Below are 19838 nucleotides of genomic sequence, written 5' to 3'. Positions count from 1 at the left end.
TAATGTTTTTCCAGCATTAAGGCTGATGCTTTCTCCTCTTACTGGTTGATGTGGATATGTGTCCGTTGCTTGAAGTAAAACATTTATTTGAACTCTAATTGGAGGTTAGGGAGTGCTATAATCGTATCCTGTGCAGTAGAGGTAACTTATGTTAGATTGTCTCTATTGTATTCCTTATAAGAGTCTGTTTCAATATGGAACATTACGGATTTTGCTACTGCACTGAGGTTCTTAAACCCTTAAGGATGCAGACCTTTGCCTTCCCCATTTCTTGTTTCTTCTGCCAACTTTCAAAAACCATAACTCTTATTTTTCCGTCGATATAGCTGTCTGGAAGACTGTCACACTCTTCTTTGGCCTTTGATATCATGTACTATGTACATTTCAGTACCTTTCAAGTGAAGGGTACTGAGCTGCAATACCAACTACCGACTCTACAAAATGTACAATGCTATGCCTGTTATACAGTGAAGAGGCCACAGGGCTTGTCAAAGCACCGTGGTGCCTTCAAATAGCTGAATTGAAATTCATAATCTATTCTGCAGATAGGTCACCCGTATTTTAGCCCTAGAAAAACTCCTTTAAGCCATTCTTTCTATATTATAGACTATCACAGAAAAATGGTCCTAGCAATTCCAGCATCAAAAGGCTATCAGGCCTCAAGACGCCCTCGACAAACCTACTTATATCAACGTTACAATCACACAGAGAAAGTTGCATTCCGACAAATGGTTTTTGACAATGAGTGTATAGGTGGCATGATTGTCTCGTGTTAAAATTGGAAATTCTTCAACTCAGGAAAATTAAATGTTTAGATTTAAGTGAATTTACCCTTATTTTATCATTCTTTGTCTTTTTATTTGGTTGGTTCAGGAAAGAAATTCACCAGTAACCCTGATTTACTACATTTTTACAAGAACAGATGCAACACCTCTTTAGTGGAAAGACTGTAGAAGTATATTCAAGATTTCAGCTTCTTGGTTTCCTCTGCTTCTGACTTCAGAATTGGAAGTATATTTTGCTCAAAATCCGGGAATCTTACATTTTCACTGTCTGCTGAAGATGATTTTTATATACATGCTCTAGAGATGTCAATATGTGGTTAGATGACTTTCATTAGAATCAATGGAACCTTATCAGATTGCTATAGAAAAGTATAAGTCACTAATTGATTCCCTCTGCTCAGTCTTCTTATTTCACATTCTACTGTAATTGTGTACTGAAAACAACTTGTGGGATGATCAGATGCAAGATTAACGTTTATTTTTTTTCTTATGCACATTAACTCCACAGATAGATTTGGATATAAAATCTTAGTAAGTTGATCAACTTTGGTTCTGATACACTATTATGTGTATTGGGTAAAGAAACGCACACAAAATGAAAACACACAAAAATAAAAGGTAGGTAAAACAAGCCGACAGTAATTTCAGTCATTTCCAAATATAAAATAACAAAACAGGGCCACTTACAGGGCTTGATGGAGTCTTTGGCCAGCCTGGGCTGTTAATGCTATCACTTTCATCTCCATGAAAGGAGGAGATGCTAGCAGAGCTTGGGGACAGTGGGGAAGGGACTGGCAGGTTGCCTGGGGTTGGGGGCTGAGATATACCCTGTGAACTGTAGCTATCCTGTAGAATACAAACAAAATCGACAAGAGCAGGGCATACATTACCAAAAAGAAATAGATCAACTGGTAATGCAAAAATGTTGCATGTATGGAAAGAGGGAAGGGTAAAAAGACAAGCATATAAGATGCATGAACTCAAGATTGTTAATTCATTGGCTAGCAATTAGTGCACAATTTGGCAAGTTCTTAGATGCTTGGCTAATGTTACTAAGCCACCATGCTTACTCCACGCAAACATGAAATGCTTAAGCATGGATTGCCCCGTCAATGAAAATAAAATAAAAGCTGCTTGCCTTATGTTTGAAGGGAAAAAGCAAATTATTAATTATGCCTATAGTGTTGTTTAGACGGCCAACAACAGAAGCTTAAACTGAAGGCAAGAAGGGAAAATAATTGCAGTTTAGAAACCAGGCACAGAAGTCCCTTCCAAACCCCACCAGCTTGATATCCCCAAGCTCATATTTGCTCCTTTGCTTTAAAGTTAAATGCCATTAGAACTAGTAATTTTCAGATTCATACCATCTAAACAAATAGAGGCCTGCGAAACAAATGAAGAACACATGCAGGAGACAACCAAATGGAGAAAAGGTAAAATAAACCAGGTAATGGAAGACCATATGAACAACACAGCGAGTTCACAAAACCAATACCACATGCAAAAGAGAATACCTTTGATTTTGGTTCAGAGGGAGGTGGCCCATCTTCTTTGCCATCATGTTTGAGGGATGGAGGCAACTTAGATTCCCCAGGATTCATCATGTCAGCAAGGCCTAAGGGACCTAAAGAAAGAGTAAAAATTCAATAACTTGAACACATAATTGGACAACTACCTCTTGGGACAGTCTTAGAAATTAATAATGTAATATGACCTGGAAGAACATGACTTTCACAGTATATTATCCTTCATTTTATAAGCCCAAAAACGTAAAGCACACCTGGATAAGATGGGGGCATGGGCAGAAAAATGGCAAATGAAGTTCAATGTTGAAAAATGTAAGACTATGCACATGGGCAAGAGGAACGGATGTCACGAATATTCACTTAATGGGGTACCACTAGGGAAAAGTGATATGGAAAAGGATCTGGGGGTATTAGTGGATAATAGACTAAACTGGAGTAACCAATGCCAGTCAGCCGCTGCAAAGGCAAATAAAGTCTTGGGGTGCATCAAAAGAGGAATAGGGGCGAAGGACGAGAACATCATCCTCCCACTATATAAGGCACTTGTCAGACCTCACATGGAATACTGCGTACAATTCTGGACACCGGTGCTCAGGAAAGATGTCACAGTGCTTGAGGGGGTTCAAAGAAGAGCGACTAAACTAATACATGGAATGACGGGACTGGAATACCCAGAGAGGCTATCCAAATTGGGTCTATTTACTCTAGAAAAAAGAAGGTTAAGAGGCGACCAAATAACCATGTATAAGTACATGAGGGGACAACACATGGATCTCTCCCGCGATCTGTTTACACCCAGGACCTCGACGGTAACAAGAGGACATCCGCTACGATTAGAGGAAAGTAGGTTTCATCACCAACACAGAAAGGGGTTCTTTACTGTAAGAGCAGTTAGACTGTGGAACTCTCTACCGGAGGAAGTGGTGATGGCAAAATCCATAGAGGAGTTTAAAAGGGGACTTGATGTCTTTCTGGAGAAGAAGGATATTACAGGATATAAATATTAGGTTAAGTGTCAATCCTGGAATATAGGCAGGTAGGAACTATTAGGGGTTGATCCAGGGAACAGTCTGATTGCCATTAGGGAGTCGGGAAGGAATTTTTTCCCCAAAAGGGCTAATTGACTTCTGGCCTTGGGGTTTTTTGCCTTCCTCTGGATCAACACAGTAGGATAGACAGGCTGGACTAGATGGACAATGTCTTCATTCGGCCTTACATACTATGTTACTATGTTACTATGTTACTATAAGCTTCAGACTAAGCTGCCATGTGTGTATAATACATGGGGTATACCACTATTTCTGACCATTTAAAGACTTATGCATATATCCATTTTTCTTCTCTGCAGACTCCATTTCTAATCCTCAATTCCCTCTCAGCTTGTATGAGGAGTCTAGCTTTTATGCTGTGTTCTATAAACTGCACATGGAGAAAACTGCAGATTCTGCTCTCTAAGGGCTCATTCACATAGGCGTGATTTCATCACATATTACGCAGTGAATGAAGTCAATGAAAGTACATTGATTTTCTATGATCCATTCGCATTAACATATCTACACTGCATGTAGATACGCATGTAAAAAAGATTGCAGCACGCTATATTTCACCACATATCATACACGACAGCTCTGTTCTCTATGGGTAGCATATGCAACACTGTCCATAAACAATACATTCTGTATGGGTGGCATTGCATACACAATGCTGCTATGAGACAGACCGGGGAATTAAAAAAACAAGTTATACTGTGCATGACAGCGTGCATGAGATACGCTGTCATATGCAGTGTACTATTGCTGCCAAATGCAGCTATAGCAGACACACTGCCGGCTCAAAGGGTGCCTGTATGAATGAGCCCTAACAAACAACTGCATCAACTAAGACATTATACAGCAGTACTGAGCAGTGTAGATGGATACTAGTAGTTCTGGGACAATAAATCACTCACTATTACGTCTAGTAGCTACATTGAGAGTCTCCTTCCCCCACCCTCTCACTTCAATAGACAGTAGGCAGCATGAGTCATCAACACATTCCTTCACTCCTTGTTGTCCATCTTGCTATCTCTGATATTAGATACATATATAGTAACATAACAGTGTATAAGACTGAAAAAGGACATATGGTCATCCAGCTCAAGGTATCACCACCCAATATTGATCCAGAGGAAGGCAAAGAAAAATGATAGAAGCCAATTTTCCTCATTTTGGGGAAAAGAAAAAAACCTTTTCTGACTCCAATCTGGCAATCGGAATAAGCCCCAGAACAACCACCCTTCTGAAGTAATTAGGGACTATAACATGTAATACTGTTATACTCAAGAAAGGCGTTCAGGTCCCTCTTGAACTCTTTTAGTGAGTTCACCATTGTCGTCAGGCAGAGAGTTCCACAGTCTTAATGATCTTCTATGTTGTGTAGATACCTTCTTTCCTCTAGACCTAAAGGGTGCCTCCTTGTTAAAGTCCTGGGTATAATAGATGGTAGAAGAGATCTCTGCATTGACTCATGATATATCTATATATAGTTATTAGAGCGCCCCTCGGCCATCTTTTTTAAACTAATTAACTCCAATTTTGATACCCTCTCTGGGGATTGTAGTCTGCTCACTCCATTTATTAACTTACCGTATATACTTGAGTATTAGCCGACCCGAGTATAAGCCGAGTCAATAAGTTTTACCATAAACAAAGCTGGGAAAACTTATTGACTCGAGCATAAGCCTAGCTTAACTTGAGTATATACTGGGTTAAAGAAAAAAAACCTCAATACTCACCTCCCAGCCAACGTCTGTGTCCTCCGGCGGCGGTGCGGCAAGCTACTTGAATTCCTGTGTGCCAGGCGGCGGTGCGGCAAGCTGCTTGAATTGTCCCCGCTGTCATCCCCCGCCGTCCTCTCTGCTTGGCTCTGTCATCTCTGTCAGCGCTGTGTAAGTAAGCGCTGTGAGTGCATTGAGCGCCAGCCAATCACAGCCGGCTCTCGATCATTCACACCCAATCACAGCCTGACGGCGGGGGATGACAGAGACGAGCAGAGAGGATGACGGGGGAGGACAGCGGGAACAATTCAAGCAGCTTGCCACATCGCTGCCAGAAACACAGACACTGGCTAGGAGAGGAGTATTGAGGTTTTTTTTAACCCTTCCCTGACTCGAGTATAAGCCGAGGGGGGCTTTTTCAGCACAAAAAAATGTGCTGAAAAACTCGGCTTATACTTGAGTAATATACGGTAGTTGCCAGTCTTTAAGCCCGCTCAAGCTCTGAAATGTAGAGATGAGCGAACGTACTCGTTTCGAGTAATTACTCGATCGAGCACCGCGATTTTAGAGTACTTCAGTACTCGGGTGAAAAGATTCGGGGGGCGAGGGGAGGCGTGGCAGCGCGGGGGGTAGCAGCGGGGAACAGCGGGGATCCCTCTCTCTCCCCCCCACTTCCCGCTGCAACCCCCCACTCACCCACGGCGCCCCCCGAATCTTTTCACCTGAGTACAGAAATACTCGAAAATCGCGGTACTCGGGCGAAAAAGGGGCGTGGCCGAGTAGGTTCACTCATCTCTACTGAAATGTCATTCCTGATTTGCGGTATGTTAGGATCAACCCCTCATAAACCTGTGGCAATATGAAGTTATACAGCTATTTTACTTGAGGTACCCCAGGATAGCATCTCTTAGAAACCCTTCAACATTTTACCCCCAATAGAAGTAAAGGCCCACTGAGACAGGACGAATGTCAGGCAAACGATGCCCGACACTCATTCTCACACATACACGCTCGCGTGCTCCGGCACTGGAGCTTGTATCGCTGGCTCACAGTGGGACGGCAGGAGCAGATTTCAGTTCTGGCTCCCCCCCTGCCCCTCTCCATTCAGTTAACATAGTGGCTGTTCACTACTGAATGGCTGCTATTTACACAGCACTGTCATAGTTAAACTCATCGCTCATCGTTTATGCAGCATGAGTTGGCATGTGCGGGGACCAGAGTCGGGATGGTCTGCCCGACATGCATCCCGTCTAAATGGGGCTTAAGACTTACCAGCCTGTAGTTGCCAGGTTAGCTTTTTGACCCCTTTTTGAGTATTGGCACCACATCGGCTATGCACCAATCCAGTGAAACAGACCTTGTCGTCAATATAGAGTGCTTTAACCCCTTAATGACGCAGCCCTTTTTTCCCATTTTCGTTTTTTCCTCCCCCCTTTTAAAAAATCGTAACTCCTTGATTTATCCATCGATAACTGTACATCCTATAGTGGGAAAGGGTTAAGGACCAGGGTGTTTTGGTCCTAAAATACTAGATACTTTTTTGTGCTTTTGCCCATGTGGTAGTTTTAACATTGCTCATGTGAAAGAACCAACAGGAAACCATGGGCTTCACATTGTAGTGAGATTTTGTAGCCCGTGCAGATGCAGCCTGTTAAACAGAACTTTACATAAAGATCTTCCCCTTTTCTATTTTTTTTCAGCCTTTCTAAGCAAAGTATAACCCTGTAAGTTAACAACCCAATCACAGCTTTCATCCAACCAAGTCTCAGGTCATAGTTTTTCTTAGCCATTATTACTTGCAGTTTGTAAACCTTATTGGTCAGACATTTAGCGTTAGTCAATATACAGTTTAGTAAGTTTAATTTTTCTTATTTTAAGGATATCCCTATAAATTTACCTTCTCTCTTCGGTTGCCCTCCCCCAGTCCCTAGTTTAAATATTCCTACAACCTTCTAGCCATCTTCTCTCCCAGCACAGCTGCCCCCTCTCCATTGAGATGCAGCCCATCCCTACAGTACAACCTGTAGCCAGCTGCAAAGTCAGACCAGTACTCCAGGAACCCAAATCCCTCTTTGCTACACCAACTCTTGAGCCACTTGTTCACCTCCCTAATCTCGCACTGCCTTTCTGGTGTAGCATGTGGTACAGGTATATTTCAGAAAACACTACTTTGAGGTCCTTGCCCTAAGCGTACATCCTAGTTCCCTGAAATAATTTTTAAAGGATCTTTCACCTACCTCTAACTTTGTTATTAGTGCCAATGTGTATCACAACCACTGGATCTATAGCAGACCCTCCCAGTTATCAGGCAACCTGATCAGTGATGTGTCGAACTCGAGCGGCAGGAAGACAACACACTGTTCAAAGAACCTAGTCTTTGTGGCAGATTGCCCTGTCTGTCACCCTAATAATTGAGTCTCCCACTACAAGGACCTATCTAGCCTGTCCTGCGCTCTTATTCCCCTTAATACTGGAAAAGACATCCTTCTGGCGGTCGGAGGGCATGTCGTGCCAATCCTGTAATGGCATCCCCCCTCTTGATCCCGGCCGGCATTTCTGCCATGCATTGCAGCCGGCCGCCGCCTCACTCCTCCATCCCTGCTGCCTGTGAGGGGTCATCGCGGCCGTCGGGCTGTGAGGGGTCATCGCGACTAGCGGGCTGTAAAGGGTCTGTGGCATCCGGTGGGCTGTGAGGGGTCTGTGGCGTCGGCCCCCCCACCCCCTTGCTCACAACTGGCAATCAAAAGGCATTGGGGCGCCAAAGCACGGTCCGTTTGCTTTAGCCTCCCTGCTGCCAACTGCGCACACCACTTCTGCACTAATGGGGGTTCCTCCTTCTGGGGCGCCGAGTCACATACTTGCAGCCGGCAGACACTTTTTGCCTTTTTTATGCATGTTTAGTGCCCTTCCAGGACCTGGTGGCCAAGAACCTGTCCAGCCAATTACATACAGGGGGAGTCACCCCCTTGTCAATCTTGACTCCACCTGCAATTCCTGGTGGCGTCAAGGTACACTAATACCGGACCCGTATCCCTACGGTTTCCATCAACTGATTACCACATGTAACCGTGGTTTTTCTACTTTTGTCTTTCTGTATCCCCCTGTTTTTGTAAGCACTGCGGACTATGTTGGCGCTATAGAGAGATTACTACTACACTCCATTTTATTTATTTTCAACTGACAACAGGTAATGAACAGCAAATTAAAAGGAAGTGCAACTCCTAATGAGCAGCACTGTAGTGATTTTTAGAACAAAATATCTTTTTAGAGAAAGTGTGATAGACATGATGATTATTTATAAAATGTCTATCGATTAATATAACCCAAATGTATTTTGCTGTTGTAATGACTCTAAGCTCTGTGGAGTCTAAAGGACACACACAATCTAATCATGGTATTTGCTAGCCAATGGATGGGTGATGTATTTGCTCTAAGTACATAGAAGTTGCTCAACCAGTTTCTAAGAGTTAAAGGGCCATAGTGTCGTGTATATCCTGTGTTTAATACTGAGTGTTTACCTAGCCCCCTTCCACTCCTCATCCTGAAGCTAGGTAAACAATGATTCATCACTACAGGGAGATGACTTCAGCTAGGACAAAAGTCCATACCACCTCAACACTTGGAAGGGGGTGGGCAGAGAGGTGGGGGATTCTATATGATCCGACAAATGAGAATCTTATATGTTACTGATGTAATCTGTTGCACGCCCATTAAAAGGCGGTTGTCATGTGTTATAATAAAAGGCCTGAGCCTCTACACATTGTAGAGACTCTCCCGGTTTTAGACAAGCATTTGTGTCTGATTCTGGTCGACGAAGTGTGCACACAATATATAATTAGGAAAGCGACAAAATACCCCAAAAGCCTGCTGGAGAAAATCATAATCCAGATCAGAAAGTAATTTTCATTTTTGGTAGTTATCATAGTAGCTATCATATGAGCACAGGTCTGTCCTACATATATACACACACATTATATTATAGATACACACACAGGCGCACATAAATATAATTAATGCATCATGAAGATAGCCCCACATGCCCTTTCGGGTTCTCAGTCTCTGTAAGAATGGCCACTGCTGTTGCAGATCCAGAGTGTCCATGGATAGCCATTCAATGAAACACAGATAACAGCTCATTCTTGAAAAGTAGAGAAGCTTTACATGTGGAAATTTCATATCTGTTTAACAAATAAAACCTTAAGAAAATCTATGAATGACTTGTAGCAATCAGACTAACAGAAAAAAATCAGCGTGTTTGTCTTCTGTAAATGATTATTGCACACAGTAGCATATTACTGTGTTTTTGAAAATAATTAGATTTAATTACAGCAGTGAGAGCTTATGGGGGCCCCTGGCAAACAAACTGGCAAGCACCACGGTGCTAATTTGCTAATATCTGAAGCATCACTACAGGTTTATAATAACCATAATACTGCCAAAACTCTACCCTGCCATGTGCTATGTACATTTACAATTACTTGTTTATCAGGCAGGAAACCAATTTGTATCTTATTGCTGTGGAAAAAAAGCTATAATATGCTGTGCTAATGTCAAGTGAACTGGGTCCTGACAGCTGCTCCTAATCCTTCCAATGCAAACAGAGGTGAAAGCATTAGTGTAGCGTCTATGGTAGCAGTAAAAGCTAACTCCCAAGACCTAATAATGGTAAAATAATGAATGGGGGATTATTTGTTGCATGTATTTAAGTCGTGATTATACCCTCATAACTAACTCATACACATTTAAACAAAAAAATAAATATAAGTTATCCACTTGACGGAAAAATACTACCTGGCAATTAAATCAATACTTAAGACCAATAATATGTATAGTATATTCTAACAAAACTTAATCAGTATCCATGGTAAGGAGTTAACAATTGAGGAGCAAGTTTGCAAAACAGTCTTAACTTTAAAAAAAACAAAAACAAAAAAAAAACAAAAACATGTATACCGCTTTTATGCAGATTTGTGTGTCTCTATGCTTAGACTATTATACCCTGTGTGTTGTCTGATCCTGCATTCACCTGTGATTCTACTTCATATGCAGCATAAACGATGGACGATGAGCTCATCGCTCAGTGTAAGTAGCGGCTGTTCAGTAGTGAACCGCCGCTGTGTTATGTCAATGGAGAGGGACGGGGGAGCAAGGGAGAAATCTCCTGCACTGTCCTGCCTCACTGCTGGCCGCTCCGTGAGCGAGCCAGCACTACTAGGTCCTGTGTGACAGCACGGGAGCACAGACACACAGGGACGAGTGTCGGGCATAGTTTGCCCGACAGTGGTCCCCGTGTAAATGGACCCTTAGTTGTTGGGAAATCAGTGACACCTTCGCACAGGCGCAGGATCAGGTAAACAAATTCATGATCTTTCAACAGTTCATGATCATCTGTCCATGTAAAAGGTCCTTAACACATGACTGCAGGGTCAGACTATACATCTGATTTACTTTTAGACTGTAACAAGAGACACATCTGTAGAGGAACTGTATAAACAAAACTAGGATTTAAAAAAAAAAAAAAAAATCACTTTACCTAATGAAACCTGTCCAAAGCAATTTGTTAAAGGGGTTGTCCATCTCTGAAGTTTAAGGACTTATCTAGGTCCTCAATAGGTGGTAGGCAAGCATCACTGCTAAGTGTATGAAACTGTATACCTTTATTTCCATATATTGGCACAGTGGCCGGGTGTATATCTAAACGGCAGGGGTTGCCAGGTGGCGGACCCTGATGCTCAGCTATTGAGAGCCTATCCTATAGCTCAAAAATCTTTAGAGCTGGACAACCCCTTTAATGTTCAGAGTTCTAATGTGTGCAAAGAGAAGCGTCCCACTAGGCACCAGTGTCTGCAAAGAGAAGCGTCCCACTAGGCACCAGTGTCTGCAAGGAGAAGCGTCCCACTAGGCACCAGTGTCTGCAAGGAGAAGCGTCCCACTAGGCACCAGTGTCTGCAAGGAGAAGCGTCCCACTAGGCACCAGTGTCTGCAAGGAGAAGCGTACCACTAGGCACCAGTGTCTGCAAGGAGAAGCGTCCCACTAGGCACCAGTGTCTACGGAAAACAGCCACACTAGGTACCAGTGTCTACAGATAACAGCCACACTAGGTACCAGTGTCTACAGATAACAGCCACACTAGGTACCAGTGTCTACAGATAACAGCCACACTAGGTACCAGTGTCTACAGATAACAGCCACACTAGGCACCAGTGTCTACAGATAACAGCCACACTAGGTACCAGTGTCTACAGATAACAGCCACACTAGGTACCAGTGTCTACAGATAACAGCCACACTAGGTACCAGTGTCAACGGTTGGGGGTGGGGGGGTCTCTACTGCCCCTCTGCAGTTTAAGAAAACATAAGTATTCTAAATGGAACATCAGGGGAATATTACAAATGTAGCATTGGGGCCCAGAAGCTTCGGGTTACAGCTCTTTTAAACTCCTTTGTTGTCTGAATATTTGAGTTTAAATGGGAAACTGAGCATTTCAGTCATTAAAAGTTCTTGCATATAAATTTTCATTATATGTATTGTTATGCTGATGTAATTAGACAAGTAAAGATTAATCTATAAGTATTCACTAGCCATATCTAGCATTAAAAGTGCTATATTTGATTAACAAACTGTCACCATGTATTTTATGCAGAAAAAAAATATTGTGGCAAATATATAATAAGTATTATAAAAGGTATACACACACAGCAATACAATTTAATAAAGGCAGTTATAGATCACCTGAATATTTACAAGGATTTGTGATTATTTTAAGCCTAAACTTAACAAGCAGCTGTCACAAAGGCAAGGCACCAAGTGTACATTTTACTGTAGGGAAAGAAATGGTCAAATGACTCTTAGAGATGAAAAAAATGGCACTATTTACTTTCAATAGCGGTTTTCCCTTAAATTTGCTATTCCACAAGAGTAAGTAAATGCCTTAAAGAAGGGAAATCTGCCATCTGCTTGCTTCAGGTAAGAGTTGCAACTTGCTGTGTAAAGACAGAAATAAATAACTGTTGCTAATAGCAAGCCACAATTTAAGGCTGTTTAAATGTGCAGAGGTAATTTTGTGTCAGCATGCCATGTAAGATGCATAGCCCAGTGTGCCCCAAATACAATATATATGCTAGCACTGTTCAATACCAAACTGTTAGTACTGCACACAGGAAACACAAGCTATCGTCAGTTTATATCAATGCTAATTGGAAGAGTTGAAAATAGAGTTCAACACATTGCTTCTAAAGTGAATCAGATTCGGTGGGGAGTGCTGTATCGTTCTTAGGGAGACTTCTCAATAACATTGTACTTTTTATTGAAATACATACATGGATTAATTGGTTTGTGTAAATACTAATGAAGTAGGAAAAAGATGGTGAGCCCATTGGTGGGAGGGACTAATATGAGAGAAGATAATCTCTGTACAAGAAAAAAATATTTGAACTCCCCCAGACCAGACAGTGAGGAATCAAGAGCAGTAGTTCCGCCTCAGAATACAGTATATATAGCACTTATCTACCTGCCATTCAGGATTCAGGGAAAGCTGGAGTGTACATGTAATGGTGATCTTATTACTTGTCACACACTTCCCAGGAGCCCTGAATGCCTTGTCTGACAAGTTATAGCAATGTATGTGCTATACATGCTTGCATAATGCAGCTGTCATTCAGGATCCCGGAAGAGCTGAGTGACAATGTAATGATGATTCCGTTAGTTGTCCTCTAGCTTTCCAGGAGCCCTGCATAGCATTATGGTAAGGTATGGTGGTATACATTTGTGCACAACTCCCCCCTCCCCTCACCTCACCCCTCTGTATACCTACAGCTGATTGATGAGGCAGGGGGGAGCAGCAATTCTCTCTCACTAATCAGCTGTACGGGTGCTGGGCGCTGCTATGGAGTGGACCTGAATTCTTTATCAGCATCGGCTGCATAGCATAAGCCACCCGATCCTATAACAGCTCCCTGCCCCTCCCCCAGCAATCGTCTGTTGTGCGGCCGCTCTGCTATCCTGCTTTGTATGCGAACTGCTGGCAGCTCTGTGAGAAGGATTTGTGATCCTTTTCAGCTGCCGGTCAGGTCAGATGTCCACTTTGAAGGGGAAAAACTTGCGTCTTATAGAGCAAAAAATATGGTATATTGTGTCGCTGTATTCTGAGAGAACTTTCCTATTCTTACATTGGCAGAGCTGTGTGAAGGTTTTTTTGCAGAACCACCTGTAAATTTTGACTGATACCATTTTGGGCTACCTAAGACTTTTTGACAACTTTGTATTCTATTTTTCAGGAGTGGAGATAAAGAACAAACAGCAATTCTGGCTTACGGTTTTATATTACATATACACTTTTAAAGGCGGTCCCCGTTTAGGATAAACTTAGTGCGGTTACTATGTCTATCTGTCATTAAGGCACTTTTTTCAGATCACATTATTGCTCATCTCAAGGTTAGCAATTGACTTTCTTTTTTTACAAGCTAAAACAGATATAACTTGCCCACAGAAAGCCTTAAACAATAGTATATCTTGGAACTTCCTTGATGTGGAAAACAATAGCAATGCGAATACAAATGTGAAAGGTAGATTCCTATACAATGGACTCAACGTGCCTTTCTATAGGCTTATTTCCAAACACAGAACAGAATGGACCCCATATCAGTATTTTGTTAAAACTAACCACCTTTTACATTCTTTGACTAAAAAGGTTTTGGGCGGGGGTCTGGGGATTAAGCTCACTGTTTGCAGGCTTGCCAATGTTATCCCATCTGACCAGAGATGTCCATGACAAAAATTGCCTGTGGCGAAGAGCAGTTTGTAGTATACAATATGAAGAAAAGTAGTTTTTGTTAAAGGGTTCTCAAAAGCTGAGGTTTTTTTCCATTGTGCCCCAGAATAAAAGATAAAGTATTGTGCGACTGCATAAATGGATATTACAAGAAAAAGGCTGAGTGTGACAATACATGCACCTCTCCTACAACACCTGCAAGAGTAGTTCAGGTACGAGGTTTCATTTAGGCACAAATGCAAAGTTAATATAAAAGCTTTTTGTTTGAGAAAGATTTTAATCCTTTACACTGATAATGTCCAATCCCATTTTTGGTAACTAAAAATCATGGCAAAATGAGCACAAAATGGTAAAATGACCAGAAGACACCGTGTGAATGAGCTCCAACACCTAAAGAGGACCTGTAATAGGCTACAATTAGCAGTGCTTCCTTAGGTCTGATTCCTGGCAAGTAGGAAGTCCCCCTGCTTACTGGCAATGGACAATGTCGGACTGTCAATTAAGTCTAGTGTCACTTGTTGAGAGTGAGCTATGAGGACTGCACGCTTCACATATTGACAGCAGGGGGCTGGACATAAGAAGAGCCTGTCTGGATAAATGAAGGAGTATAGGAAAAAAAGACAAGGTGGGAGTCAGTTTGGTTGTAACTGCAGAGCTATTCAGCTTGCCCTGCTGATTTTATCCTGGAACAGGTCCTCGTTAAGGTAGAGCGACATGTGGCAGATGAGATATTTATTAGAGATGAGCGAACGTACTCGTCCGAGCTTGATATTCGTGCGAATATTAGGGTGTTCGGGATGCTCGTTACTCGTAACGAGTACCACGCGGTGTTCCGGTTACTTTCAGTTTCCTCTCTGAGACGTTAGCGCGCTTTTCTGGCCAATTGAAAGACAGGGAAGGCATTACAACTTCCCCCTGTGACGTTCAAGCCCTATACCACCCCCCTGCTGTGAGTGGCTGGGGAGATCTGATGTCACCCGAGTATAAAAGTCGGCCCCTCCCGCGGCTCGCCACACATGCCTTGTGAGTTAGCTGAGGGAAAGTACTATCGTGCTGGTGCTGCTGTAGGGAGAGCGTTAGGAGTCAGTGTAGGCTTCAAGAACCCCAACGGTCCTTCTCAGGGCCACATCTACCTGTGTGCAGGCTGCTGCTAGCAGTGTTTTTTTTTTTTTTTTCCTCAAAATCGGCAGTGCAGAGCATTGCACCCGGCATTAGGGACAGAAGTGGTGTATAGGCAGGGAGAGTGTTAGGAGTGAGTGTAGCCTTCAAGAACCTCAACGGTCCTTTCTAGGGCCAAATTTAACCGTGTGCAATACTGTGCTGGCTGCTGTTAGCAGTGTTGCATATTTTTTTTCTTCTAAAAATCGTCTGTGCAGAGCATTGCACCCTCCATTGATACTACAGGGACAGAATTGTGTAGGCAGGGCCACAACACAGTTATTGTTCATTGAATATACGCAGTGGGTCCTTCCCTTTGCAGAAAAGGACAAAAAATTATATTTGGCCAGCCTGTGTCAGTCCTAAGGTCTCCGTGTACGTGTGTGCTGCGTGGACAACGTTCAAAAATCAGACGCAACCGGCTACGGTTTACTGCAGGCTTGCGCCATTGTCTTTCCTGACTGGCAAATACCTGCTCTGCTAGAGTTAATAACTCTGCTACACTATAGTTGTGTGACACTTTTTGAGGGCCACACCACAGATATTAAACTTCTTGTTCATTGAATATACGCAGTGGGTGCTTCCCTTTGCAAAAAAGGAAAAGAAATTATATTTGGCCTGCCTGTGTCAGTCCTAAGGTCTCCGTGTACGTGTGTGCTGCGTGGACAACGTACAAAAATCAGACGCAACCAGCTACGGTTTACTGCAGGCTTGCGCCATTGTCTTTCCTGACTGGCAAATACCTGCTCTGCTAGAGTTAATAACTCTGCTACACTATAGTTGTGTGACACTTTTTGAGGGCCACACCACAGATATTAAACTTCTTGTTCATTGAATATACGCAGTGGGTGCTTCCCTTTGCAAAAAAGGAAAAGAAATTATATTTGGCCTGCCTGTGTCAGTCCTAAGGTCTCCGTGTACATGTGTGCTGCGTGGACAACGTACAAAAATCAGACGCAACCAGCTACGGTTTACTGCAGGCTTGCGCCATTGTCTTTCCTGACTGGCAAATACCTGCTCTGCTAGAGTTAATAACTCTGCTACACTATAGTTGTGTGACACTTTTTGAGGGCCACACCACAGATATTAAACTTCTTGTTCATTGAATATACGCAGTGGGGTCTTCCCTTTGCTAAAAAGGAAAAGAAATTATATTTGGCCTGCAGGCTTGCGCCAATTTATTTCCTGCCTGGGAAATCAAATCACTGGTAATACAGCATGCTGAGGGGTAGGGGTAAGCCTAGAGGACGTGGACGTGGCCGAGGACGCGTAGGCCCAAGTGAGGGTGTGGGCACAGGCCGAGCTCCTCATCCAGGTGTGTCGCAGCCGACTGCTGCGCGATTAGGAGAGAGGCACGTTTCTGGCGTCCCCACATTCATCGCCCAATTAATGGGTCCACGCGGGAGACCTTTATTAGAAAATGAGCAGTGTGAGCAGGTCCTGTCCTGGATGGCAGAAAGTGCTTCGAGCAACCTATCGTCCAGCCACAGTTCTGCGCCGTCCACTGCTGCAAATCCGAATCCTCTGTCTGCTGCTCCTCCTTCCTCCCAGCCTCCTCACTCCACTACAATGACACCTGCTCAGGAGCGGGAACACTCCCAGGAACTGTTCTCGGGCCCCTGCTTAGATTGGGCAGGAGTGGTTCCTCTCCCACCAGAGGAGTTTATCGTCACTGATGCCCAACCATTCGAAAGTTCCCGGGGTCCGGGGGAAGAGGCTGGGGACTTCCGCCAACTGTCTCAAGAACTTTCTGTGGGTGAGGAGGAGGATGACGATGAGACACAGTTGTCTTGCAGTGAGGTAGTAGTAAGGGCAGTAAGTCCAAGGGAGCAGCGCACAGAGGACTCGGAGGAAGAGCAGCAGGACGATGAGGTGACTGACCCCACCTGGTGTGCAACGCCTACTCAGGACAGGTCTTCAGAGGGGGAGGCAAGGGCATCAGCAGGGCAGGTTGCAAGAGGCAGTGCGGTGGCCAGGGGTAGAGGCAGGGCCAGACCGAATAATCCACCAAGTGTTTCCCAAAGCACACCCTCGCGCCATGCCACCCTGCAGAGGCCGAGGTGCTCAAAGGTCTGGCAGTTTTTCACAGAGACGCCTGACGACCGACGAACAGTGGTGTGCAACCTTTGTCGCGCCAAGATCAGCCGGGGAGCCACCACCAACAGCCTCACCACCACCAGCATGCGCAGACATATGATGGCCAAGCACCCCACAAGGTGGGACGAAGGCCGTTCACCGCCTCCGGTTTGCACCGCTGCCTCTCCCCCTGTGCCCCAACCTGCCACTGAGATCCAACCTCCCTCTCAGGACACAGGCACAACCGTCTCATGGCCTGCACCCACACCCTCACCTCCGCTGTCCTCGGCCCCATCCAGCAATGTCTCGCACCGCACAGTCCAGCCGTCGCTAGCGCAAGTGTTGGAGCGCAAGCGCAAGTACGCCACCACGCACCCGCACGCTCAATCGTTAACCGTCCACATAGCCAAATTTATCAGCCTTGAGATGCTGCCGTATAGGGTTGTGGAAACGGAGTCCTTCAAAGCTATGATGGCGGCGGCGGCCCCGCGCTACTCAGTTCCCAGTCGCCACTACTTTTCCCGATGTGCCGTCCCAGCCCTGCACGACCACGTCTCCCGCAACATTGTACGCGCCCTCACCAATGCGGTTAGTGGCAAGGTCCACTTAACTACGGACACGTGGACAAGCACAGGCGGGCAGGGCCACTACATCTCCCTGACGGCACATTGGGTGAATTTAGTGGAGGCTGGGACAGAGTCAGAGCCTGGGACCGCTCACGTCCTACCCACCCCCAGAATTGCGGGCCACAGCTCGGTGGTGGTATCTGCGGCGGTGTATGCTTCTTCCACTAAGGCACCCTCCTCCTCAACCTCTGTCTCGCAATCTAGATGTGTCAGCAGCAGCAGGACGTCGCCAGCAGTCGGTATCGCGCGGCGTGGCAGCACAGCGGTGGGCAAGCGTCAGCAGGCCGTGCTGAAACTACTCAGCTTAGGAGATAGGAGGCACACGGCCCACGAATTGCTGCAGGGTCTGACAGAGCAGACGGACCGTTGGCTTGCGCCGCTGAGCCTCCAACCGGGCATGGTCGTGTGTGACAATGGCCGTAACCTGGTGGCGGCTCTGCAGCTCGGCAGCCTCACGCACGTGCCATGCCTGGCCCACGTCTTTAATTTGGTGGTTCAGCGCTTTCTGAAAAGCTACCCACGCTTGTCAGACCTGCTCGTAAAGGTGCGCCGGCTCTGCGCACATTTCCGCAAGTCCCACACGGATGCTGCCACCCTGCGCACCCTGCAACATCGCTTTAATCTGCCAGTGCACCGACTGCTGTGCGACGTGCCCACACGGTGGAACTCTACGCTCCACATGTTGGCTAGGCTCTATGAGCAGCGTAGAGCTATAGTGGAATACCAACTCCAACATGGGCGGCGCAGTGGGAGTCAGCCTCCTCAATTCTTTTCAGAAGAGTGGCCCTGGTTGGCAGACATCTGCCAGGTCCTTCGAAACTTTGATCAGTCTACCCAGGTGGTGAGCGGCGATGCTGCAATCATTAGCGTCACCATTCCTCTGCTATGCATCTTGAGAACTTCCCTGCAAACCATAAAGGCAGCCGCTTTGCGCTCGGAAACAGAGCCGGGGGAAGACAGTATGTCGCTGGATAGTCAGAGCACCCTCCTGTCTATATCTCAGCGCGTTCAGGAGGAGGAGGAGGAGGATGAGGAGGATGAGGAGGAGGGGGAAGAGACAGCTTGGCCCACTGCTGACGGTACCCATGCTGCTTGCCTGTAATCATTTCAGCGTGTATGGCCTGAGGAGGAGGAGGAGGAGGAGGAGGAGGAGGATCCTGAAAGTGATCTTCCTAGTGCGGACAGCCATGTGTTGCGTACAGGTACCCTGGCACACATGGCTGACTTCATGTTAGGATACCTTTCTCGTGACCCTCGCATTCAACGCATTCTGGCCACTACGGATTACTGGGTGTACACACTGCTCGACCCACGCTATAAGGAGAACCTTCCCAGTCTCATTCCCGAAGAGGAAAGGGGTTCGAGAGTGTTGCTATACCACAGGACCCTGGCGGACAAGCTGATGGTAAAATTCCCATCCGACAGCGCTAGTGGCAGAAGGCGCAGTTCCGAGGGCCAGGTAGCAGGGGAGGTGCGTAGATCGAGCAGCATGTACAGCCCAGACAGTGCAACAGTCTTTAAGGGCCTGGCCAGCTTTATGGCTCCCCAGCAAGACTGTGTCACCGCTCCCCAGTCAAGGCTGAGTCGGCGGGAGCACTGTAAAAGGATGGTGAGGGAGTACGTAGCCGATCGCACGACCATCCTCGGTGACGCCTCTGCCCCCTACAACTACTGGGTGTCGAAGCTGGACACGTGGCCTGAACTAGCGCTGTATGCCCTGGAGGTGCTTGCTTGTCCTGCGGCTAGCGTCTTGTCGGAGAGGGTGTTTAGTGCGGCTGGGGGAATCATCACAGATAAGCGTACCCGCCTGTCAACCGACAGTGCCGACAGGCTAACACTCATCAAGATGAACAAAGCCTGGATTTCCCCAGACTTCTCTTCTCCACCAGCGGACAGCAGCGATACGTAAGCAATACGTATTATGCACCCGCGGATGGAAGCTACGTTCTCTCTCACCATCCAAAACGGGGACATTTCTGCTTCATCAATCTGTGTCTAATATTCCTCCTCCTCCTCCTCCTCCTGCTCCTCCTCCTGAAACCTCAGGTAATCACGCTGAACGGGCAATTTTTCTTAGGGCCACAAGGCTCACTCATCTAATTTTTCGAAACAATTTTTATATGTTTCAATGCTCTTAAAA

General features: G+C 45.4%; 1 protein-coding gene across 12 annotated transcripts in view; it reads right to left on the bottom strand.

The window, feature by feature from the left end:
* ARID1B (AT-rich interaction domain 1B) overlaps positions 1-19838 on the bottom strand; it is a 490608-nt gene that overhangs the window by 79974 nt on the left and 390796 nt on the right. For 9 of the 12 annotated variants that reach the window (XM_066596068.1, XM_066596069.1, XM_066596077.1 and 6 more), the window contains 2 exons: positions 2300-2409; positions 1473-1631 (listed from right to left, as the gene is read on the bottom strand). In XM_066596068.1, coding sequence (XP_066452165.1) covers positions 1473-1631; positions 2300-2409 — 269 coding nt within the window. The remainder of the gene's footprint in view (positions 1-1472; positions 1632-2299; positions 2410-19838) is intronic. The other 3 variants (XM_066596078.1, XM_066596073.1, XM_066596076.1) reach the window with 1 other exon arrangement.

The sequence above is a fragment of the Eleutherodactylus coqui genome, chromosome 3 (assembly GCF_035609145.1).
Source record: "Eleutherodactylus coqui strain aEleCoq1 chromosome 3, aEleCoq1.hap1, whole genome shotgun sequence".
NCBI classification, from domain to species: Eukaryota; Metazoa; Chordata; class Amphibia; order Anura; family Eleutherodactylidae; genus Eleutherodactylus; species Eleutherodactylus coqui.
This window is presented reverse-complemented; position numbering and strand designations above follow the sequence as displayed.